Here is a 25,814-nt window from a genome sequence, read left to right as displayed (position 1 = left end):
TGGTCTAGAATGTTATTGTTGTGAGATTGATCAATTCCAAAGAATGGCAAGGGCAGGTTTTCACAATGAACAAGCGGCGTCATGTGTACCAAAATGCTGTGAGCTAAGCAAAGTTTAAAAACCAACTCATTAAACTTATTAAATATATGTGCACATCAGTTGTTTTAGACCTTAACTTATAAACGCACGAGGAAATTAATAAACGTAAACTTTTATTTTGAAACTATGCCATTTCTTAACCAGAAGCGCGCTTGTTGCTAAGCTGCTAAGTGTAAATAAAATTGTTAGTGTGAGACTTAATCGATTTGAATATATATAAAGAGAGAGAGAGAGAGAGTATTTGTAGTACATTCTACGTTTGTAGAGGAAGTAGTCTTATAATTATGATTGCAACGTCGAACATGACTTTAAGAGAAATGATACGTTTTTTCTCCAGTTCTGCCTTGTACCGTCTGGCGAGCAGTTATATGGACGTTAGTAAACGAATAAAGAGAGTCTCGATCGAAGGAAACATTGGTATGTTGTGAATATATTTTAGTGTAACGTAATCACTAGTTTTATGTGGAAAAAAAAGAAAAGATTTTTACTTTGTTTATATAGGCCATGTGTTATGTCCATGTAATTTTTCAAAGTTTAAAGGTTAATAATAGTGATGATATAATTTCTTCTATACAAGCGGTCGGGAAGTCAACATTTGCCAGGCTGCTACAGAACGCAGGGCAGGACTGGGAGGTGATAGCAGAGCCCATCAGTAAATGGCAAAATGTGGACCACACGACTCAGGTCAGTCTGCAAGAATACCCAAAAATATTTTAATAAAATCACAACAATAAATAAAGTCCAGTACATGGCATAAAGGAATAGTTCAACAACAACAATAAAAAAAGTGCCTACACGATACTTGTATGCTTTTTGTTATATATATATATATTACTTATGTATGTACACTTACTGTTTTTTTCTTCTTCTGTGTAATAGTCAGTGCATTGCCCTCAGCAAATGACCAGTAACCTATTAGAGATGATGTATCAAAATCCAAAGCGATGGTCTTACACTTTCCAGACGTTCTCCTGTATGAGCCGTTTGCGGACTCAACTGCAGCCTCCACCTGCCAGGTTACTGGAGTCCACTTGCACACCAGTACAGGTCTATGAACGCTCTGTGTACAGTGACAGGTGATGTTTTATTACATTATTCATTGAGAATATGTTTTGAAATTCAGATCTGGTAATCTTTGTCATTAAAGGGGTCATATCATGTCATGAACCTAAGGAACATTTACACATTAGTGATACTACCCATTGACTGTGAGGTAATAATGAGAAAGCAGGATAGATGCTATAAGTCCTAAAGACCAGAAGAACTACCAAAGAAGGGGCAGTCACACTACACTTTGCGTTCCCATCACTCCCATTTAAACATATCAGAATACAGGAGACCAGAAATGCAAGCTTATGAAAATAAATTTTGTAGTACGCTACAGAGTAAGGTTCAAGTTTGGTGAACTGCGAATCCAGATGACAAGAAGACTATTAATGCTTTTTATGCTTATATAGTGCTTTTTTGACACTACACTCAAAGCACTTAACATGGGAAACAGGGAACTCTCCTTAACCACCACTGGTATGCAGCATTCACTTGGGTGATACAACGGAACCCATAGTGCCCCAGTATGTTCACTGCAATGCTTTTTAAGCACAGGTTACTTATCTTTAGACTCCAGTGTTAAATCCATAATTTTAGAAGCAATATGATAGGTGTGGGTGAGAAACAGATCAATCAGGAGAATTTATGGTAAAAAATGTCTTAAATATAGATTTTTTCTAAACCACACCCGTATTTCTGAATATATGGATTTAAACACTGCAGTCTTATGGATTACTTTTAAATTGCCTTTATGTGCTTTTCTTTGATTGTGTTCATCAGAAGAAAGTCATACACATCTCGGATGGTGACATGAGGGTGAGTAAATGATGATAATTTTTTATTATTGGGTGGACTATCCCTTTAAGGGTTAAGTGTGAGGAAGTATTCCAAACCTTGTGCTGTTCCTGGCTGTGTGTAGCATTTGCCATTCTGCATATTTTTCTGAAGAGTCCCACATTAGAAACGAATAACTTAAGTTTATTTTTAACACAGTCAGATCAATTCAGTCTGTATGGTCTTTTAATTTCATGTATGACATGATCCCTTTAAGAAAAAGACAATTCTCCCAAATAATAAAAATACAAAATCAACAATTCACATTTTCTGTATGTGTTTCCTCTTCTCACAGGTACATTTTTGCTTTAAATATGTTTGAGCTTGGCTGTATAAACTCAACAGAGTGGGCTGTATATCAAGATTGGCACTCATTTCTTGTTGAGCAGTTCGGTAATCAAATACAATTGGAAGGCATCATATATCTCCAAGCATCCCCACAGGTCTGCATTGCTCCCATTCATGCAGAGTGGTGGCAAATATGCACACACTCTTGCAGAGGCAAATTATACATAGTACATGAGATACATAGTGTATTATGAGTCTCTTTGACTGGTCAATAATTATTATTGGAAAATTCGTCTATTCGTTTGAATTTTTTTTTTTATAATTTCGTATCATTCGGATTTGTCTCCATAAAATTGTCCATGGATTTGCTTGGTCTGTAGCTTGAATATATCCCACCGTTTATCTTCAGCATCAGGAAGAGACAAACGCAACTGTAGCAAGAAAAAAGTTCCTGATTTATGATCAATGCAATAAACCCTTTGATGCATTTATTTATTCTTTTTTTAATACATGAGTTAAGAACGTTTCATAATTTAAACAACATTTCTGTCTCCATTTCTGTCAACCCTTTTCTGAAGGGTTTAAAGGGGCTGACTGCACTGCAATGTAGTTACATCTATGGTGTGAAATACCTTTTCAGTTAGTTTTGTATCTATTACAACTATTGCCTTAAATTAGAAGTCATGGACTATATCTTCTAGTGGAAGTATGACAGGGAATTTCCTTAATAATGGTTTAATACAATTTGGGACCTTAATATTTGAATTATGTAGTAGCTATTTGATAAAAGCAATAAGACACCTGAGGCTGTGCTATATTGTGAATATAGTCACGACTCGTCCCTAAACATTCCCTTTAACCATGGTTTTATTTACAATATAGCACAACCTTTTGTACCTTATTGTTTAATAATATGTTACGTTTGGAAAGGCAGACCCCAATGATCCCAGTATGTAAATCTGCAAATGATCAAATTTATACCTGAAGTCACTTTGGATAAAACCAAAAGCCACAATGAATAAATTTAAAGGTCAATTGCTTTTGCAATCATCCTAGCCTTACATCCAGGCTTAGAATAAAAATGTAGTAATTAATCAAATGTTATATTATTCAGACCTGCATGGAAAGGTTAGGAAAACGCGGCAGAATGGAGGAGCAGGGAATTCAGTTCAACTACCTTGAGAAACTGCACACAAGACATGAAGATTGGCTTATCAACAAGACTACCAAGTGAGTTCTCTTACTCTACATTAGGTGCTTTCACACCAACAGACTTTTCTGTAAATTGAATGTCATTTTTCAGTTTAAAGTTCATGTGTGAACAAGAAGGTTTGATCATGCTCTGTCATAAGAAGTCTGCTGTCAGAGAGTTTGAACAATCACAAAGTTCTAAGGGAGAAGACACAATTACTTCATGCTGTTTATGTTCAAGTGTTTTTTTTTTGTGTGTGTTTGTTTCTGTCAAGTATTGTAATACAGTGCTCAAAGTTCAAACTAGGGCTATGACTAACGATTATTTTGATAATCTATTAATCTACTGATTATTAGAATGAATATTCGACTATTCTGCGATTATTGCAACGGTTAATCATTAGCTCTTGACCGATTATTCAGCTTGTGCCCTGACTTAAAATGTTGTATTAAACATGCTTACTAACAATAAAGAGGACAAAATCATCTTTAAAATATCTCTAATTGACATTCACTGAATTAAAGGGAAAAAATACTTTTTTATTAAGTCTAATTCAGTAATGAAATTCACTGCAAAAAATTATATTGTTATCAAGTGTTTTTAAAATGGTCTAAAAATCCTTAAAACAAGATATGTTACATCTCAAGTAAATGTAAGATATTTAGATTTGCTTTAAGAGAAAGTATCTTAAGTATAAGTTTATTTTGTATATAAGTGTATTTTTTTTATACTTCTGCGAGTGCAGAAGTCCTTTTTTTAAAGGAGTTTTGGATATTTATATTGCAAAACAAAAACGAATAAAAAATTTTATTTTTATTTTGTTGAGGTGTATAATGGGGCAAAGACTACCTCTTTCACCTTTCTGTTCACTTCAACCATCTTTAACTCACAAAAAAACAAACTCTCTCTTATTAATAAAGCTACGTATTGCCAATTTTCTTCACGATAAGAAAATGCACACTGACATATATTATGATTCAATAAATTGCGAGCCATCACGTTATAATCTACAGTTGTAGTTTACATACTCCTTAGATATATACATTTAAACTCAGTTATTAACAATTCCTGACATTTATTATTAGAAAAAATTCCCTGCCAAAGGTCAGTTAGGATTACTACTTTATTTTAAGAATGTCAGAAATGTCAGAATAATAGTAGAGAGAATTATTTATTTAAGCTTTTATTTCTTTCATCACATTCCCAGTGGATCAGAAGTTTACATACACTTTGTTAGTATTTGGTTGCATTGCCTTTAAATTGTTTAACTTGGGTAAAATGTTTTGCGTAGCCATCCACATACTTCTCACAATAAGTTGCTGGAAATTTGGCCCAGTTGCTGGAAATTTACACCAGACAGAACTGGTGTAAGTCAGGTTTTTAGGACTCCTTTCTTGCACATGCTTTTTCAGATTGAGGTCAGGGCTTTGTGATGGCCACTCCTATACCATGACTTTGTTGTCTTTAAGCCATTTTGCCACAACTTTGGAGGTATGCTCCAGGTCATTGTCCATTTTGAAGACCCATTGCGACCAAGCTTTAACTTCCTGGTGTAACAGGCCCTGGTCACCCCGCTCAGAACGGGACTCGAACCAGTGTCTCCAGCGTGGGAGGCGGGTGCGCTAACAAGGAGGCTAAATGCTACAGCCTCTAACGTCAGTCGCTAGTGCACCTCTTGAGGTCAGGAGAGTGAGGTTTACACACTGCACAGCTATCTACCAGCTGGCTCCCGTTACACTCACCCCCCTAAACCTCACTCCCATCCGAGTCACGGCACCATTGTAACCGGCGCTGGTTGCCCCGCTCCAAACGGGACTTGAACCGGTGTCTCCGGCGTGGGAGGTGGGTGCGCTAACAAGGAGGCTAAAGGCTACAGCCTCTAGCGTCAGTCGCTAGTGCACCTCTTGAGGTCAGGAGAGTGAGGTTTACACACTGCACAGCTATCTACCAGCTGGCTCCCGTTACACTGGCTTATGTCTTGAGATGTTGCTTAAATATATCCATATAATTTTCCTTCCTCATGATGCCATCTATTTTGTGAAGTGCACCAGTCCCCTCCTGCAGCAAAGCACCCCCACAACATGATGCTGCCACTCCCATGCTTCACTGTTGGTATGATGTTCTTCAGCTTGCAAGCCTCACCCTTTTTCCTCCAAATATAAAGATGGTCATTATGGACAAAAAGTTACATTTTTGTTTCATCAGACCAGAGGTAATTGCTCCGAAAAGTAAGATTTTTGTCCCCATTTGCACTTGCAAACAGTAGTCTGTATTTTTTTTATGGCTGTTTTGGAGCATTGACTTCTTCCTTGCAGAGCAGCCTTTCAGGTTATGTCGATATAGGGCTTGTTTTTGTGTGGTTATACATACTTGTATACCTGTTTCCTCCAGCATCTTCACAAGGTCCTTTGCTGTTGTTCTGGGATTGATCTGCACTTGATTTGCACATAGGAGGCAGAATGCGTTTCCTTCCTGAGCTGTATGATGGCTGCGTGGTCTCATTGTTTGTACAGATGAACATGGTACCTTCAGTCATTTGGAAATTGCTCCCAAGGATGAACCAGACTTGTGGAGGTCCACAATTGTTTTTCTTTTTTCTTTTGTTTTTCCCATAATGTCAAGCAAAAGGCACTGAGTTTGAAGTTAGGCCTTAAAGTACTTCCACAGGTACACCCCCAATTTACTCAAATGAGCCAGAAGCTAAGTGGCTAATTGCCAAAAGGCTAGACATAATTTTCTGTGGTGGGGGGGTGCTCAACAAGTTTACATAGATAACATAAACCTAAACTAATTTAAATATCTACTCAAACATTTATGCCTTTAGTGTTACATTTTAATTATTCAAATTATGGCTCTTAAATCCCCAGTCCCTAATTGTATAGGCAGAAAAACTATATAAATTATCAAACTTGATTATCTAGAGCCATAAACCTTTAGAGTCTTCAGAGTCACAACTTGAACTTCTATTCAACCTACAGTCAGACAGCTTCTTGTAGAGATGGGTCGATTCAGTGTGCTACTTTTTGTCTTAACACACACACTGCGAACATTTCCCTTAGAATCTGGCATTGTCTTGATGATGCAACCTCATGAATTCATGATGCATCATCCATGAATTCCGAGGTGCATTAGAATCCATGAATTCCGAGGTGCATTAGAATCCACAATCAGAATTATGTCTCCAATCTCAAAGTTTCTTTTCAGCCTGGACCATAGCTGACGTTCCTGCAGGAGAGACAAGTATTCCAGTGTCCACCGATGCCAGAAAAGATCCACCAGGTATTTAATTTGTTTCCATCTATGCCTTGCATAGACGTCCTCTTTTTTGAACACACCTGGAGGTAAGGCTGGTTGTTTCCTTATCAACAACAGATGGTTAGGGGTCAAGGCTTCAAGGTCGTTAAGGTCATCAGAAGTTTTGGTAATGGGTCTATCATTGATGATTGATTCAACCTCACACAATAGACTATGTAAGCCATCATCGTCAATACTTGCTGTTTGAGTACAGAATTCATAACCTTTCTCACAGTGCGAATCTGATGTTCCCAGGCTCCGCCATGGTGAGATGCGCCAGGAGTGTTAAATATCCACTGAATTTCTCTCTTTAACATTTCTTCTTCAATTGTTGACTGATTCAAATTCTGCAATGCTTCACGCAACTCCATTTCAGTTTGTTCCATTATCTGAATGGATTACTGAAACATGGCCTCTTCTGCTAACAAATCAGTGTATATCATTGACACACGCATCTGTGTCCAGGGAAGGTGCAACTTCTAAATGAATGGATCTAATGGTAAAAAGCACACCATATCTCTTGACCATAGAGCGTTCTCTAAACAGTCCAAAGTAATCGACTCCAGTATTAGTGAAAGTGGTTTGTCTGGCAGCAGCCTATCTTCTGGCAAATCTGCCATCTTTTGCATACCAGTATTTGCACGTAATCGTCACAAAAGACACACATGAACTGTTCTTCTAACTGCAGAATTTGCCTTAGGAAGCCAGTATTTCTGTCTTGGCTTATCAATGACATGGTTTCATCCTGAATAACCAACATTTTGGTGGATATGTTGAAGAATTAGGCAGCATATATGGAGGTCTTTATGCAAGATGATGGGATGCTTTGATTCTTCAGGCATCACTGATCTGCTCAATCTTCCTCCAACTCTTAACACACCATCCTCAAGGTAAGGATTCAATCGGAATATGCAGCTGTCTTTCCTGATATGCATCTTTCCTTGTTGCAACATTTTTATTTCTTCTCGAAATTTCTGTTTCTGGCTGTAACGAATTAGATCCAGCTCAGCGTTCACCATAACCTCCATGGCAGGTGTTCTTTTTTGCAAACTTCCTTTGTAGGCAGCCATTGCCTTGAGTGTTTTGTGTATTGAGATCTCTTTCCGTTTGACTGATCCTCATCTGAATCTCCTACCTCTTGTGACTTAAATCCAGCAGGATTTCTTTGAGATGTGTTAAACGTGCTACAGCCTTTTTTAGATGATGCCAGCTTGAATAATAACAAACAAGACGTTCCAGACCTTCCTTACTGTTCTGAGTGCATATTGCGTTGACAGTGGAAGCCTTTTTGAGCTCTCTTTCATCATCCACAAATGACACTGAATGCTCTGGTCGAACCGGCCATTCACATTGTGGCTTCAGTAGGAAACTAGGTCCTTTGATCCAATTTTTGCTTCTGATCAAATTGTCAGCATTTAGACCTCTAGTAGCTTGGTCCACAGGCTTTTCTGTAGAGCTTACATATCTCCATTGAGAAGGTTTAGAAGCCTCTCTCAAATGTCTTAAATCTCGTGGAGTCATTCTCAAAGTATTTCAGGTCCGTGGTGCTGTCAGTCCAAAAGTTAGACTCTTCAAGATCAATTTGAAGCTCCTGTCTCAACATTCTATCTACTTTGTCTGCTGATGGTGGCTGCTTGCAGCTCTTTTGATCGTGGTCATTTGTCAACAACAGGTATGTGACAGTCCCGTATCCGTTCTCACTAGCATCTGCAAAGTGGTGCAATTGAAAAGTCTTGACATGCCCAAACCCTGCAGGTTTGATACATCTACTTACCCTGAATTTTGAGAGCTTCTGCAAATCTTCCAGCCAGGACAGCCATCTTTCAGCCTTTTTCTCTACAATTTCCTCATCCCATCCTACTTTCTCTCTACACATGTCCCTCAGAATGAGCTTTGCTGGTTGCACAAACGGACCCAAGGGGATCGTAAATAGAGCCAACAACTGATAATATACTTCTTCTGGTGAGTGGTTTGTTTGGCACTTTAATCTCAAAATGAAATGTGTCTTTCTCTGTACACCAGCGAATACCTAATGCTCTTTCGATGGGAAGTAACTCACTATCCAGATCAAGGTCTTTCACATCAGTGGCTCGTACTTCTTCAGGTATGAACGAAAGTACAGCTCTGCTATTACTAGTCCATTTTGTCAAATGGAACCCACCTTGCTTACAAAGTTTTATGATATCCCTTGCAAGAGTGATTGCTTGTTGTTCAGTTGCCACTGATTTAAGGCAATCATCTACGTAAAAGTTCTTCAAGAGTGTCTGATCTGCTTCTGGAGTAGTGTTGTTGATTCCATCTTCTGCTGTTCTTTGAAGAGCATAACAAGAACAACTTGGTGAAGAGGTTGTACCAAATGGGTGTACACACATCCTGTACCCCACTTCATCTTATTCTATGCGGCCACCAAAGAAACCTCAGGAAGTTTGCATCCTCACTCGGTACTCAAACCTGATAAAACATTGATTCAATGTCAGCCATCATTGCAAATGGCTTCTCACGGACTATGACCAAGACTCCAATAAGCGTGTTGGTGAGGTTGGGCCCCTTAAGTAACTGATCATTCAAAGAAAATCCATGATAAGATGCATTACAGTCAAAGACAACACAGATTTTCTTCTTCTGATGATAAACCCCATGGTGGGTGATGTACCACACCCTTCCATCATTCCGTTGCAACTCTTCATCTGGTACCTTCTCAGCATATTTTTTCTCAATTATGTTGTTCATAAATCCAGTGTAATCCTCATGGAACTCAGGATTCTTTTTGAGTCTTTTTTGAAGGTTCTTGAGATGCTGATCGGCTACATCCCGGTTGTTTGGCATCTGGATCTTGTCGTTCTTCAGAGGCAATTTCATGCAATAGTGACCATTCAGAAGTTGAGTAGACTTGGTCACAGACATCACAAACTGTCTGTCTTCTTGAGACATTTCAGACTTATCCTCATAATGACTTTCAGGAAAATCAAAATTGAACTGCTTCACCAGCAAATCTTCAGTCTTCTCCACAGATATACGATTCACTGTATAGCTGTGTATACCATATTTTCTTGTCTTGATACTCTCTTCCTTTGGTCCATTCACTATCCAGCCAAGAGCCGTCTTCACTGCATAAGGCCCATTGTTTCTGCTATTTATCACCTTCCATGGTTCCATGGCCTTATGAGCATTCACTCCAATCAGTATCCCCACTGCAGCTTCAATATGTGGAAGACAAACTTCATGCAGGTAAGGCCATTTCTCAATATCCTTTTGTTTAGGAATGTTTCCTTCTTTTACAGGCAAGTGGTGCTGAGTCAAGACATGGGTAGATCGATGTAAGTATTCTCTTCTAAACCACACACCTCCAAGTCAGACAGCAAGTATCCTTGCACCTTTCTTTGTTGACCCATAGTACAAAGCAGGAAATCAGTCTTCTGCATGAGGTCCTCTGTACAAAAGGTGGTTGTTCTACCTGGGTCTAGGAAAGCAAATGTCTCTACTGATCTTTCACTCTTCTTTGATTTCACCTTTACAGGAATAATGGAGAGGATGCACTCACCATCACCAACCCTGTTGTATCCACAAGTTTCCTGACCCAGTGAGAGAAGAGCATTTGAAACTCAAATTCAACAAATGTACATGGATAACATAAGCCTAAACTATTTTAAATATCTACTCTTACATTTATGCCTTTAGTGTTAAATTAAATTATTCAAATTATGGCTCTTACAATATATTAGTATTAAAATATGTTGCTAAATTCAATATAACATCTTTTAGTATGCGAAATGTTATTCGTTTTAATATATATTGTTTTATACGATTTTAACCACATTTTAGATATTTGTAAAATGTACAAATTCCATATAACCTATTCTATCCATGTAATGTCATATTGCTTGTGTAACAATGATATGACTTGTCAGTGCTTGAAATGTCTTGTCAGCTACAAATTTTTACTAGGGCTGTCAATCGCTAATTTTTTTTTATCTAATTAATTACATGGTGTCCCGATTAAAATTATCTGAATATTTTTGTATTTTTATATATATATATATATATATATATATATATATATATATATATATATATATATATATATATATATATATATATAAATGCAAAAATATTCAGATAATTACAATGGATTACAGAAGGCAGGAAGGCAGAAGAGTTAATCATTGATAAGACCATTCAAAATCCGGATTTAGAATACAATGTATTGTTTACTACCATATTATTGATCATAATCCAATCATTGTCATACAGTTCACATAAATCTATTTCACAAGTGAATTTGTCAATCAGATTTATTATGAGGGCTTGTTTAAGGACCCCTCAATGTACACCTGTGTCAGACATTTATTTTTTGTTTACATAGTACACAATACTACAGATATATTTTACAATAATGCCAAGACATTATATTCATTACATAGTGCAATGGTTTTCAATGCTTTGGAGTTGTTGGAGGTACAAAGAGTATTTAAATAATATTTCAAGTCTTTACAAAAAAGTGCAAATAGGGGCTTTATAGAAATAAATTTACACTTATGTATAAAAAACTTGGCAAGAAAAATAAACAGATTATCAAAACTGTGAAAACCAAATAAAACGTCTTTATAAAGCAAAGAAAAACTAGATAAAATAGAGGTACATACACACAAACTAAATTTTATCCAAAATACTACAGCGTGGACAACAAAGGTGAGGGGCACATTCATCTACAGTGTTACAGAAGGAGCAAAGTGGATCTATTTCAGGGAGCATGTTTCTTAAAGGGGTCATATAATGCCATTTTTGTACAAGTTAATATGAATCTTTAGGGTCTAAATGAAAACTTTGTAATATACTTTTATTAAAAATTCTCATTAGTATTTTAAGAAAACACTAATTTTACCTGCTCAAAAACAGCTCTGTTTTCAGCACGCCATTTCAGAGCATATGACTTTAAATGATAATGAGCTTTGGTCACCCCGCCCCTCCGTTCTGGAGTTATTCTCCGTAAAACTGTTTTTTTGACATTACTTCTTAATCAGTAACATACAAGTAAACCAGGTGTAACTTAGTGTTACCATGTTAACTGTAACACCTGCGTACACAGTTTTTAATAACACAATAACCATAACGCGTTGTTCATTATAAACGTGGGATTATGAATTATATTGAGAATGTCGTAACGTTATGGAAAACATGCCGTAATGTACCCTGAGTGTAAACATTAGCCACATTCATTGTGAAGCGTGCAAGCGATTTGCAAAGATTAATATAAAGGTTAATAAAACGTTACACTTACTTCTTCTGGAGGTGCAGAGGGAATATAAATAGTTGGTACCGAATCTTTTTTCAGCAGCATCTTCTTAGCAAAACCAGCTTTATACTGACCCTCATTTATAAAGCAGTCTGGTGAAAAATGATTTGCGCAAACATGAACGCATTGACGTTGCTCGTGGGGAATATTCCCATCGTAAACAAAACTCAGCCACTGCGTCTTCAGCGGTTCAGATTTAGGAACATCAAAATGACTGCTGTGTTCTTTATTACACCGAAGAACAGAAAACCACAATCGCTTAGGCGCCATTCTGCTCCAGTGTATCAACAATGATGACGGACTATGATTGACAGCTCGCTCACGAGCGAGGGCGGGTCTGTGTTGAAACACTGCTGTCAATCAACAATCCTGGGAGGGGCGTCCGACCGTGTGACGTCACACGGTCGAACGGCTCGATTTGAGGCAGGGGAAAATATATAAGGAGATTAAAACAAAAACAATGGATGGATTTTTATCATAATAGGATGGATGTGTACAGGCACAGCCAACACACATTTCAGTACAATCAACTTGAAAAAGTGCATGTACCATTATATGACCCCTTTAAATAAAGTTTTAGTTTTTGATAATAACCTTGGTTGGAACATAGCATTATGTTCCTGCAATAGTACCCAGGCCCAAGTATGTGGATGGGTGTATCAACAGCAGACCCACATGGAATCTGTGCTTCACAGATTTCCAAAGAATTGGAAACACATGCCATTCCAAAGTATCCACTTCCCCTTGTATGTTTGTTTATTAAATATTTTGGTGAATTGGATTATGCTTTTAGCTACCAGAGTGTAGTACTCAGCTCCATTTAAATAATTTGCATCACGTCCTGCAACATCTGGACAGACCGGGGACATACGTAAGGATCCTTTTTGTGGACTTCAGCTCGGCTTTCAACACAATCATCCCAGATATACTCCAGACTAAGTTAAACCAACTCCCTGTTCCCACCTCTACCTGTCAGTGGATTACCAGCTTTCTGACGGACAGGCAGCAGCTTGTGAGGCAGGGAAAATTAACTTCCACCACCTGTACCATCAGCACTGGTGCCCCCCAGGGATGTGTGCTCTCCCCACTACTCATCTCCCTGTACACCAATAACTGCACCACCAAGGACCCCTCTGTCAAGCTCCGGAAGTTTGCAGACGACACCACTGTCATCGGCCTCATCCGAGATGATGATGAGTCTGCATATAGAAAGGAGGTTGAACGGCTGGCTGTCTGGTGCATTCAAAACACGCTCAAAACGGTGGATGATTGTGGACTTTAGGAGGAACACCCCAACATTGTCCCCCCTCACCATTCTAAACAGCACTGTGGCAGCAGTGGAGTCATTCAGGTTCCTGGGCACTACCATCTCACAGGACCTGAAGTGGTTGATACACATCGACTCAGGCCCAGAAAAAGGCCCAGCATAATGCTGCTGAAACAGTTCTACTCAGCAGTCATTGAGTCTGTCCATTATGTGCAATACACAGTTTAATTCTATTTATATTATCCAACATATCCACTTCTGCCATTACTTACATTGCTCTGTACATAATATACTGTTTTTTGTTCTTTATATAACAGATTGTAATAGATTTGCACTACGTGTGTGTATGTGGGTATGTATGAAGGTGAGCGTATGTACGTATATGTATAATTATTTATTTTGTATTCTTTTTTGTTTTTTGTTTTAATTATCTATGTCTTGCTGCTGTTTTTGGTATTGTTTGTATTGTTGTACACTGGAAGCTCCTGTCACCAAGACAAATTCCTTGTATGTGTAAGCATACTTGGCAATAAAGCGGATTCTGATTCTGATTTGACCAAGTTTGATTCCATTTAGCAGTTTTTTCTTCATTGATCAATGCAGAAAACACCAAAAGAAAGTCTTCAGATTCAGACTAATTGTTTTTAATAATAATCAAAATAATAATATATGGTTATCTCTCATACACAGATAATGCATAGACAGTTAACAGTTATACTTTTATCTTTAATATATCTATTTAAATAAAGGGTAAAAAGAAAAATGTTCATATTGCAAAGAGAAAAAGTTTGTAAACTCTACAAAATACTTATGTTGATGATTCCAGTATTTTGTTTGTTATATTTATAAAACAGTGAAGATTAAAGCACTGTGCCCTGAGTTATTCCCTTTCTTCACACAGGGTTCATTTTGAGCACATGGCAAAGGTGCCTGTGTTGGTTCTAGATGCCGGGGTGGAGTTTGAGGAGGACCATAATGTGCAGGCCAAACTCTTAGCACAGGTATGTCTTCCTCAGATCTTTTCTGTGGCAGAAATCACACTGTTATGCATGTTAAAAAAAATGTCTCTACAATAAATAAATTAAATGTACAGTGCTGTGGAAAAGTGTTTGCCCTTATCCTGTGAAGGATACTGTATTAGTGGATTCAATTTTAATTGTGCAGGATAAGGTGAACAGGCTGGTCTCGATTAAGTGACTAGGATAGATTGATCACACAGAGAGACTGGTTTACGTTCCAATTACCCTTCAAAGGGCCTTTTATTTCCCACAAAGCAGAGACATCTAGAATGTCTTGAGGGTGAATATATAGATTGAGGTATTCGTATTCTGTGTGTGGGTGTGTTTATAGAAACAAAACAGAGTAAAACAAAATCAATCAATATGGTATAGCAGTTATTAATAATTATTATTATTATCCATAATGAGTAAATATTTATTAACACAAAATGTCAGTGTAACAGATTTTCGTATTTGGATCAAAAGGAGGAAGCGGGACATGGCGATTCCAACACATGAATGTCTTTAATTCAACTTGTTCACTTTACAGCGCAACGGTACAGCTTTATACGCACACAAATTCAAGGTGCTTCAATAAAAGAAAAACGGCAGCGGCCAGCACACATACAGCTTCTCAGCTGGACTCTCTCTCTTTCGGTGGACTCTCCCCCGACTCTCACTGTGAACATGGAAACGGTAATTAGTCACAATTCATCTCAGGTGGATGTCCTTTCCGCTTTCTCTCTCCCCAGAGGGGCGCTCGACCACGCCCTCACCTCCACATACACCCACCGCCCGACTCATTTGGTGGTGCCATTGGAGCGGGGTGTAGTACGAACAGAGGGTGAATGATCATCCCAACAAATAGTAGCAGAAAGTGAGGACAGCCAACACTCCTTCTCTATGGTACTGTACTTAGTCTCTCTCATAGAGAGCTTCCAACTAATGTACAGCACTGGGTGCTCCTCCCCATCCACCACTTGGGACAGAACAGCACCCAGCCCCCAGTCCGATGCATCTGTCTGTAAAAAAAAGGGAGAAAGAAATCAGTGGAATGCAGAAGCAGCCTGCCACAAAGTGCAGCTTTTACCTGCATGAAAGCTTGTTGGCATGACTCAATCCACTGGAACGGGTCTGGGGCTCCCTAATCAGCGGGCTGGTGACATCGGCTCATCGCAGCGGGGCTCACAGCACATAGGATTCGGACCATAAGACCATAAAACGTATGGAGAATAAAAGCGAGCCGATCCCAAACGATCGAGTAATTCATCAATACAAGGAATTGGATAAGCATCAAATTTCGACACCTCGTTGACCTTTCTATAATCCACACAGAACTGGACCGAGCCATCGCTCTTAGGCTCCAGAACCACCGAGCAGGCCCAATTGCTGTGGGATTCTTCTATTATGCCCATAACAAGCATGGCCTTTAAGTCTTCCCATACTACCTATTTCTTGTGTTCTGGAAAGCGTTAGGGACGACTACATACCACTACCCCTGGGGTTGACTCAATGTGGTGTTTTATAAGATTAGTGCGGCCGAGGAGAGGCGAGAACACATCAGAGAAATTATTTTGCAGCCTCCGTATTTTGTGACCGTGAGAGGTGGTCACCTCCAGCCCGAGCTCCTCCCTCTCCGGAACTACCGTCATCAAGGATACAGGGACCGCCTCTCTTCATAGTTGTAGTAGGTTGAGATGGTAAATTTGACGAGTCCCACCTCCATCCATACACTATCTCATAATTGTCTTCCCCAATTCAGTGTGTGACCTCAAAGGGCCCTTGTCTCTTTGCAAGTAATTTCGAGGTTGATGTGGGCAGTAATACTACTGAAGTACTTTATCTCCCGATGCAAATTCCGTAGCCGAGATCCCCTGTTATACAGCCGGGATTGACGTTCTTGAGCCTATAGCAAATTCTCCTGTGATAGATGCCCCAGTGTGTGGAGTTTTGCTCTCAGGTCAAGAACGTATTGAATTTCATTTTTACTCTGTCCCAGCTCCTCCCAATTTTCCTTCATGACGTCTAATATGCCACAGGGCTTATGCCTATATAAAAATTGAAATGGGAAAAACACCTTTGGAGGCTTGTGAGACCTCCCGCTCTGCAATAACAGGATCGAGCCACTTATCCCAATTCCGAGCATCTTCGGGCACAAACTTACGAATCATATTTTTTAAGGTCTTATTAAACCATTCAACCAAGCCATCTGTTTGTGAATAGTATACGCTTGTCCAAATAGATTTAATACCCAATAATTTGTACAGCTCGCAATAGTGTACGTGCCATGAAAGTAGTGCCCTGGTCAGTGAGGATTCCTTTCAGAATCCCCACTCAGAGATCATTCTGAAGAGTGCCTCCGCAACACTATGTGCTGAGATGTTGCTAAGAGGCACTGCTTTCGGGTATTGCGTTGCGTAGTCCTCCAGAACTAGCTCAAAGCGATGCCTGCATGCTAACTGTTCTAATGGCCCGACGAGGTCTATGACAACTCTGTCAAAGGGAACCTCGATCAAAGGAAGAGGGCGCAGTAGTTGCAGAGGGAAGATGGATCTAAGTTGGGACCTTTAAGGACTGTTGTAACAGTGGCAATTTTAAGACCAGTTGGAACAATGGCAGATGCAAGAGATATGTTTATCATATGCGAAATAGGTGCCGAAATGACTGACTCGCGGTGTTTAAGAAGGGAGGTTGAGGCAGGGTCCAAATGATAGGATGATGAGTTGAAATGTAAAATTAGATCACTGACTGATGATGGGCTAGTGGGTGTGGAGGAGGAGATAGGGTGGATAGGGTGTTCAGACAGACATTCGTGCAGAGGATCTTCAGAAATGGTTGACATGAATGTTTGGTAAATGGAAACAATTTTATCTTGAAAGAAGTGCAGAAATGAGTCACAAAGTTCATCAGAGCTGTGTGAATCCGAAGCCAGCAGGTGTATTAGCATAGCAAAGAGGGCTCTAGATCTACAACTGAATTTTTGGATGATGGAGATTTACATTGAACGTGCAGTATTGAGTGCTGATGTTCTGTAAGAGCTAAGGAATGAACAGTGAGGCCTGTTTTTCTAAAGAGTGGTTTAAGACGACGCACAACCAACTAGGTAGATGTGTGGATTTTGATACGGATTTCCCCAAACCTTGCATGACTGCAGCATTATCAGATCAAATCAAATCACTTTGTCAAACTATGTACACAAGTGCAACAGTAGGTGAAAGTCTTGTGTGCAGTTCCGAGTAACATAGCAGTGACGAGACATATACCAATTTACAATAAACAACATATTTACACAACACAATTTACATATCAAATGTACACATACTTATACAACACAATACTAATATACAATGTACAGTAAACAATACACACAATATAGAATACACATACAATAAAAATAAAAATAAGAGTATATAAAAATATATATCCAGTAGTTATATTGTGGAGAATATATTTGACAGTCCAGTTTGAGATAATAAGATGAAGATTAATAAAGAGCAGTGCTGATTATTGATCGTGAGAGATCAAGTGTTCAAAAGCCTGATTGCTTAGGGGAAGAAGCTGTCATGTAGTCGGCTGGTACAGGTCCTAATGCTGCAATACCGCCTGCCTGATGGTAGCATTGAGAGCAGACCATGACTCGGGTGGCTGGAGTCTCTGATGATCCTCCAAGCTTTTTTCACACACCGCCTGTTATATATGTCCTGAAGGGAGGGAAGCTCACCTCCAATGATGTTTCTTGCAGTTCGCACCACCCTTTGCAGGACTTTGCGGTTGTGGGCGGTGATAATGCCGTACCAGACGGTGATGCAGCCAGTCAGGATGCTCTCTACAGTGCTGGTGTAGAACCGTGTAAGGTTGTAGTGGTTCAATCCAAACTTCCTCAGCCGTCTCAGGAAGAAGAGGCGCTGGTGAGCCTTCTTCACAACGGCCTCAGTGTGGACGGACCATGTGAGTTCCTCAGTAATGTGGACACCGAGGAACTTGAAACTGCTGACTCTCTCCACCGGTGCTCCATTAATGGTGATGGGGCTGTGTTCTCTGTCTTTCCTCCTGAAGTCCACTACAAGCTCCTTGGTCTTACTGACATGGAGGGAGAGGTTGTGCTCCTGACACCAGCGTGTCAGCGTGCGCACCTCCTCTCTGTAGGCCGTTTCATCATTGTCAGTGATCAGACCTACCACCGTCGTATCGTCAGCAAACTTAATGATGGCATTGGAGCTATGTGTTGCCACACAGTCATGTGTGTACAGGGAGTACAGGAGTGGGCTGAGAACACAGCCCTGCGGGGGTCCAGTGTTGAGGGTCAGTGATGAGGAGATGTTGCTGCCCATTCTAACCACCTGACATCTGCCTGACAGGAAATCCAGGATCCAGCTGCACAGTGAACTGTTTAAGCCCAGAGCCCGGAGCTTCTCATCATGCTTGGAGGGCAATATGGTGTTGAATGCTGAGCTGTGGTCTACAAACAGCATTCTCACATATGTGTTCCTTTTTTCCAGGTGGGAGAGAGCAGTGTATATTGTAGATGCTATGACATCATCAGTGGAGCGGTTGTTGCAATGGGTCCAAAGAGGTGGGCAGCACAGAGCAGATGTGATCTCTGATTAACCTCTCAAAGCATTTGCTAATGAGGGGGTTAAGAGCAACAGGACGCCAGTCATTTAGACAATTGATTTTGGCTTGCTTTGGTACAGGCAGAATGGTTGACGTTTTGAAGCATGTGGGGACTACAGACAGGGAGAGGGACAGGTTGAAAATGTCCGTAAAAACACCAGCCAGTTGGGTCGCGCACGCTCTGATGACGCGGCCCGGAATGCCGTCTGGACCCGCGGCTTTAGGGATGTTCACCCGTCGGATGCAAAGCTGACACAATTTTACCATGGTATGCCTCTCTTCTTCAGTTCACCATCAAGCAATTTAAATATTGCTCTCCCAGTAGATTCTCTTGGTTCACATATCTTGAGCAACATTACAACTACCCTCCCAAGACTGGCATCAAAAATCAACAACAATGGGGTACATTTTTATGTCCTCCATATAGGTGCTTCCATCTGTAGCAAGGCTGTATGGAGACCGCTTCATTGCTTCTGTAATGCGCTCATCATCATTCCTGGCTAGGATTTTTACTACGGAGGCCGTCTTGTTTCTGGCACAGCCATACATCTCACTATCGGGAAACATCTTCCTAAACAGTGGTCCGGCATGGTCTGCAGCAGCTAATGGCAAGTTGTGTTCTACAATGAATGTAGTGAAAAGGGTCTCTACCTGAACTGGTCTCAAATCTTGTGATTTTAGGAAGAATGAGATAATTCTAGGGGTTGAATCTGTAACAGCAGATTCCCCTCAACCGTCTGCAAGACACACACAAACACACATGCATGCCTATCTTCATAATTCTAGTTTTGAATGTTAAAGGTTTTTTAAGTTGACCCAATAATTTTTTTTTACTTTCACTGCACTGGGCTATATTATAATATACAGTTAAAGTCAAAAGTTTCAATACACCTGCTCAAAACCATTGCTTTATTCATGATTAATATTGCATTGCATAATGTGTGCTTATACAAACTGATAGCCACAAGTGAATCGCATTTAATTATTTAATATAAATGGAAATATTTTGTTTTGTATGCAATTTCAAGTATTTACATTAGGGATGTGTGCTACGACTTATTTGAGGTTTTGTAATGACTAATCTAAAATTAAGAAACTCCTGGAAAACAGTAAAAAATATGTGATTCATTTAAAATATGAATTGAATATGAATTTATTATTCCAATATCCAAATATGATAATAAATCCCACAGAAAAAAGCGTTTATATTTGTGATGTGCTGTCTTTGCATTTGATCATTGCACATTACAAACAGGACAAGCATTAGCTGAATAAACATTAGCCATTACAAACATATTTATTAATGAATAGACAGGACCAATAAGAGCAAAATGAATTGCTTATTATATAAGTCCAACATATAACGAGGGGTTGTATTAACAGTAAAGTGTCCGTCATTTAACAAATAAAAAAAATGGATAATACAAAATGCTTAGATTTTGACAGAAAAAAAACCCACTTAAACCTAGCACGTCAATTTTCATTTTACAATTATCTTCTCTCTCTCTCTGTGTCCGAACGTTTGTGAGAGACTATGAAAAGCCATGAAAAATATCTGTATTTATAACTTTAAACTATAATCACTGGCTTCTTCTGTCCTCTGTGCTTACGCAATCGTCACTTCTCACCGGAGCTTACACTATGCCTACGTCATATGCCAGAACTCGACACTCTCGTAAACATGCGGACGTATGTTACCGGAAGCCAGTGATTATAGATTATAAAAGTTATAAATATGGATATTTTTCTTAGAAAAATGCATCGCTTTGCTTCAGAAAGCCTCCTGGAGCCGTATGGATTACTTTTTTGATGTATGGATTTTGGGTGAACTAACCCTTCAGTGCTTTACGGTGTTTAGAAAACCACGTTTCAAATCTTAATACAGTGATACAAAACACCCTCTTGGCTTTCCATAAGAAAAAGCTCGCGCAGCACTGAGACAACGGTACTTTTTAATCCATAAGTAACTAACGTACTAGTTTTCATACAAAATAAATGTATTTTGTATGTAAAAATGTAACATAATTAGGTTCTTTAGTTATTATTAACAGAATAATGTAACACATATGTTTCTCAACACTGAGAATGAATAAATAAATGCCTGTTTCTCCAGACTCATGCTTGTCAGTCACCCATGATTTCAGTTTTAAAATCTTTGCTAACCAGCACATTATGTTGTGCTGAAGTTTTAAAGACTACGACTGGAAAGTGATAAAATTACGGTCTAAATTATGGCAGAATAATAATGAAGAATGAAGCATGAATAACATACAATGTTTTGCTCATCAGGACATTGTTCTGTGCACACCGCGAGTGAAAGAGAGAAGCATGAAATCGTCCTCCAGATTAATGCTTAAAAAATTCACAATAAACAATATAATGCAAAGTTAAATAAAATGTTTTGGGAATTCAATATTAACAGACTTGTCGACTAATATTTCCAATGCCGACTGCAGCAAGTGTACCATTTAGTCGACTAGTCTCGCACATCCTTAATTTACATATGTAAAAATAATAATAATTTAAAAAAAATTATGTTGTGATGAAAACACTGTCAATAAGATATGAATAAAACCCAAGTTTGTGTTCAGGATTTCCATTTTGTTTAATAACTAAATCAGTTTATATAGGCACACATCCTGAAATAGGCTAAATGAAAAATTTAGCCTATCAATTAGAAATGTAGGCCTTCCTAGATAGTTACCTGAAGCTCCTTGATGGCTAATGTCAAAATCCTAATTGCACAATGTGCAAAATGCATGGTTAAGCAATTTTGACGGGCGGAGGCATGGCCATTGCTATTGATACTTTGTGAGGAAGTGCTGTGGGGCATGGACTCGTTTCTTTTTAGGCCTGCTGCTCTCTCTCTCTCCCTGTCAGTGTCATCATCTGATGTCATGTTTTTTAGCTGCAAGGTGCACACACACAAACACACCCACACCTCGGTAAATTTCTAGGTCTCACTTTTTCCCATCCTGCCATAATCTGCTTTAATAACAATTATGAATGCGAATAAAAAGTAATGTTTAACTATTTGCTATAACTTTACATTACTTTGCCAACTTAAATGCCTGGTGAACAAGCAAGCTAGCTTGCAAATGACATAGCGTTAAATATTTTGCAAATATTAGCAGGTATGCACTCACAGGTCACACACACATTTGTGCTATTCCTGTTAAGACAGTATTTTAGAGTAAAAACTGGTCACAATCTAACCAAAACTAGGACAATACTCATATTTACTGTATGTCTATCTTTAATTTATTCATTCGGCCAAAAAAACATAAAAACTTACTACAGTACATGGTACATTTTTGTAAGCGTTGATTTATAAAAGATTATCATTACAAATCAGGGGAAATGTTTGCGCATCTTCCAGTCAAGTGCTCAGTGGTTGAGGCTCAGGGTTACTGACCAGAAGGTCAGGGTTCAAGCCCCAGCACCACCAAGATGCCACTGATGGGCCCTTGAGCAAGGCCCTTAACTCCAGGTTGCTCCAGGGGGATTGTCCCTGTAATAAGTGCACTGTAAGTTGCTTTGGATAAAAGCGTCTGCCAAATGCATAAATGTAAATGTAAATCACTAAGCCATATAGCAATTTCAGTTTTATTTAGATTTATTTTTCAGCATTACTTGAGCATTTTATAATTTGCATGGCTGAATGATGTCTTCCTCTTATCTGAGTGATCTTGAATGATGAATATGATGAGTATTTTAAATTAATCCATGCGATCACATCGACTCAAGAGGATTAAGTTCAATATTTCAACTTTCCACATCCACCACAACCCGTTTACCTTAAGGAGTTAGAAGTACAGTGACTACTGTACTATCCTCGAAGGTGGGAGTGGAAGGGGGATCGAGCAGGATTTTGTGTTGCTGTCGACTTGCAGTCTCTTTTTAATGATATGTGCATTTGTCAACCATCTCCACTTGCTATTTGATGAATGAACCCAGTGCTATGATTGGTCGAACTCTTTCTCTTTTGCTGTTGCTTGATTTGAGTACTGTGCGTGCACAGATGTGTCACCAGGTTTTTGCGTAGTTTAGAGTGACAAATCGTACCAGCGTACATTGAGGTCAAAATGCGTACAGGTTGGCAGGTCTGCTGAATTATATTTTGAGAGGATGTTTGAAGGACAGGACAGTTTCGAAGAGTCAGAAAGTAAGGGAGCACAGACAGAGGTGGAGAATGATGAGGGGTCGACTGCTTTTAGGTTGTGATAAGATACCACAGTTTTCTTGTATGACTTACAGTGAGGAAAATTAAATGAAAATTCTATACGTTTGTGATCCGAGATGCCAATTTCTGTACCAGTTGTAGAAACATTATTAAGACCTGATGTACAAACTAAGTCAATTATATGACGATGGTATGGGTAGAAAAATTCACATGCTGTGTTAAATTGAAGCATTCAAGAACATTCATGAGTTCAGTTGTATTTGAACAGTAAGTATCAACATGGATATTGAAATCCCCAAGCAGTATAACATGGGGAGACATAGCACAGGCAAGAGTGAGTATTTCACTTAACTTCAGAGAAAAAGTGAGGCTGATACGATGGAGGTCGATAAATCAATAACACAATGAAAGGAGTTTCACCAACAATCTTGAGAGCCAGATATTCAAAAGACGTGAAATTATGAAATTCAGTCAAAACCACTCTCAAGCCATCTCAACAAACAACAGCTATAGTATAGTCTATAATATAGAATTTAAAGTGTCATTTGATATCCTGATTTTCAGAAATTTCAAACAAACTCTAACTTAAAACAAAGGTAATCTGAGTTAACACAAAATACAGTTTTTAAATTATAATGTTATTTATTGAAGCAAAAAAGTTATCCAATGCCAACTGGGCCTGTGTGATAAAATGAAAATCCAGGAAACTGCATTCATCATGGGGTTCAGCTGAACTAGACACACCCAGGTCTGATTACTGCCACCCTGTTCGATAAAATCAACACCTAAATAGAACTTTTTCAGCAGCATGAATTTGCCTAAAAGGTTTCACCCAGTAGCACACTATGCCAAGGTTGAAAGAAATTCCAGAAATGATGAGGAAAAAGGTGATTGAAATAGCTTTTTAAGCCGTCCCAAACTGATGTATTTCAAAGGCTCTTGGACTCCAAAGAACCACATTGGGAGCCATCATCTCCAAATGGAGAAAACTTGGCACAGTATGAACCTTCTCAGAAGTGGCCGACCTTCCAAAATTCCTCCAAGAGCACAGCGACGAATCATCCAGGAAGTCACAAAAAAAGCCAAGGAAAACATCCATGGAACTGCAGGCCTCTCTTGAATCAATAAAGGTCACTGTTCATGACTACAATATCAGAAAGACACTGGGCAAAAATGCCATCCATGGAAGAATTCAAAAACCACTGCTTACCCAGAAAACAAAATTCTCGTCTGAATATTGCCAAAACACACCTTGATGATCCTCAAACCTTTTGGGACAATGTTTTGTGGACTGATGAGTCAAAAGTGGAACTGTTTTGAAGATGGGTCCCATTACATCTGGCGTAAATCAAACACAGAATTCCACAAAAAGAACATCATAGGTACAGTCAAGCATGGTGGTGATAGTGTGGTGTGGGGATGCTTTGCTGCTTCAGGGCCAGGGTGACTTGCAATAATTGAGGGCAACATGAATCCTGCTCTCTACCAGAAAATCCTAAAGGAGAATGTCCAGTCATCAGTCCGTGAGTTGAAGCTCAAACATAAATGGATTATGCAGCAAGACAATGATCCAAAGCATAGTCCACCTCTGAATGGCTCAAAAGAAGCTAAATTAAAGTTTTGGAGTGGCCTAGTCAAAGTCCTTACTTGAACCTGATTGAGATTATGTGGCAGGACCTTAAATGGACAATTCATGCTTAAAATCCCTCCAATACAGCTGAACTAAAGCAGTTCTGCAAAGAAGAGTGGGCCAAAATTCCACCACAGTGTTGAGAAGGACTGATCTCAGTTATCAGAAGAGTCTGGTTTGCTGCTAAAGGTGGCACAACAAGCTATTGAGTTTAAGGGGACAGTTAGTTTTTCACATGGGTGATGTAGTTAATGGATAACTTTTTCTTCAATAAAAAATAAATATATATATATATTTGAAAACTGTATTTTGTGTTTACTCAGGTTACATTTGTTTTATGTTATATATCGTTTTAAGATCTAAAACTATTTAGTAAGAAAAATACACTAAAATATAACAAATCAGGATGGGGGCAAATACTTTTCCACAGCACTATGTATGTGATTGTTTAAATGGCTTTACTCTTTGTTTGTGCATATTCTGACAAATTGGGTATTACTGATATTATATTTTTACTAATGTAGGTAACAACCTTTTTCAGTGGATTATAAATGGCAGCATGGGATCAAACATCAATTTAGGTTATGTATGGACTATTTATTGATGACAATGTGCCTAGGATCTTGGACTATACATCTAAAATTTTTTGGTGCAGAAGACCTTGTTTATACTTTCACCTGGGATCGTTGCGCATTCAATGTGCATCCTATGTGTGCAGCTCTCGACGACAATAGACTGTATACCTCACCGCCTCATTTTCATTCCTGTCAAAAAATGTGTTACTACTGTGAATAAGGTCTATACACGCCTTTAATTTCTTAATGATTACTCATAAAGTGGGGATAAAGTTTGTATTTACCTTGTCAGCAGATCATAGAAATACCATTATGGTCAATAACTGGTTACTTTTGCAGTGATATGCCCTTAAAAAGGTTTTGCATTGTTGGGTAATATTTTTTTATTATCAATTATTATACTAATAACTGATTTCTTGTCTTATATTTGTTTTCATTATTGATTTATTTCAATAAACCCATATTTATATTTGTGGAGTGAAATTCACTTGATAGAAAAT

The 25,814-nt window shown here is 38.8% G+C and overlaps 1 protein-coding gene across 1 annotated transcript; it reads left to right on the top strand.

Moving 5' to 3' along the window:
- dguok (deoxyguanosine kinase) lies at nucleotides 1–25,806 on the top strand. The gene is made up of 7 exons (XM_052125544.1): nucleotides 1–516; nucleotides 677–783; nucleotides 979–1,175; nucleotides 2,276–2,423; nucleotides 3,383–3,498; nucleotides 14,216–14,315; nucleotides 25,264–25,806. Exons 1-7 carry the CDS (start codon nucleotides 384–386, stop codon nucleotides 25,288–25,290), a joined length of 828 nt encoding a protein of 275 aa, XP_051981504.1. The 5' UTR covers nucleotides 1–383; the 3' UTR covers nucleotides 25,291–25,806.
- Nucleotides 25,807–25,814: the final 8 nt, after the last annotated feature.

The sequence above is a fragment of the Xyrauchen texanus genome, chromosome 4 (genome assembly GCF_025860055.1).
Source record: "Xyrauchen texanus isolate HMW12.3.18 chromosome 4, RBS_HiC_50CHRs, whole genome shotgun sequence".
Classification (NCBI taxonomy): Eukaryota; Metazoa; Chordata; class Actinopteri; order Cypriniformes; family Catostomidae; genus Xyrauchen; species Xyrauchen texanus.
The sequence above is the reverse complement of the archived record's forward strand: the minus strand, read 5'-3'. Positions and strand labels throughout refer to the sequence as shown.

What these genes read in the sequence shown, in the direction of transcription:
- dguok (XM_052125544.1), top strand. Translation starts at nt 384, where the DNA reads ATGATTGCAACGTCGAACATGACTTTAAGAGAAATGATACGTTTTTTC. An exon ending in CTCGATCGAAGGAAACATTG is followed by an intron (nt 517 to 676) that starts GTATGTTGTGAA and finishes CTTCTATACAAG; the next exon opens with CGGTCGGGAAGTCAACATTT. An exon ending in ATCTCCAAGCATCCCCACAG is followed by an intron (nt 2,424 to 3,382) that starts GTCTGCATTGCT and finishes TATATTATTCAG; the next exon opens with ACCTGCATGGAAAGGTTAGG.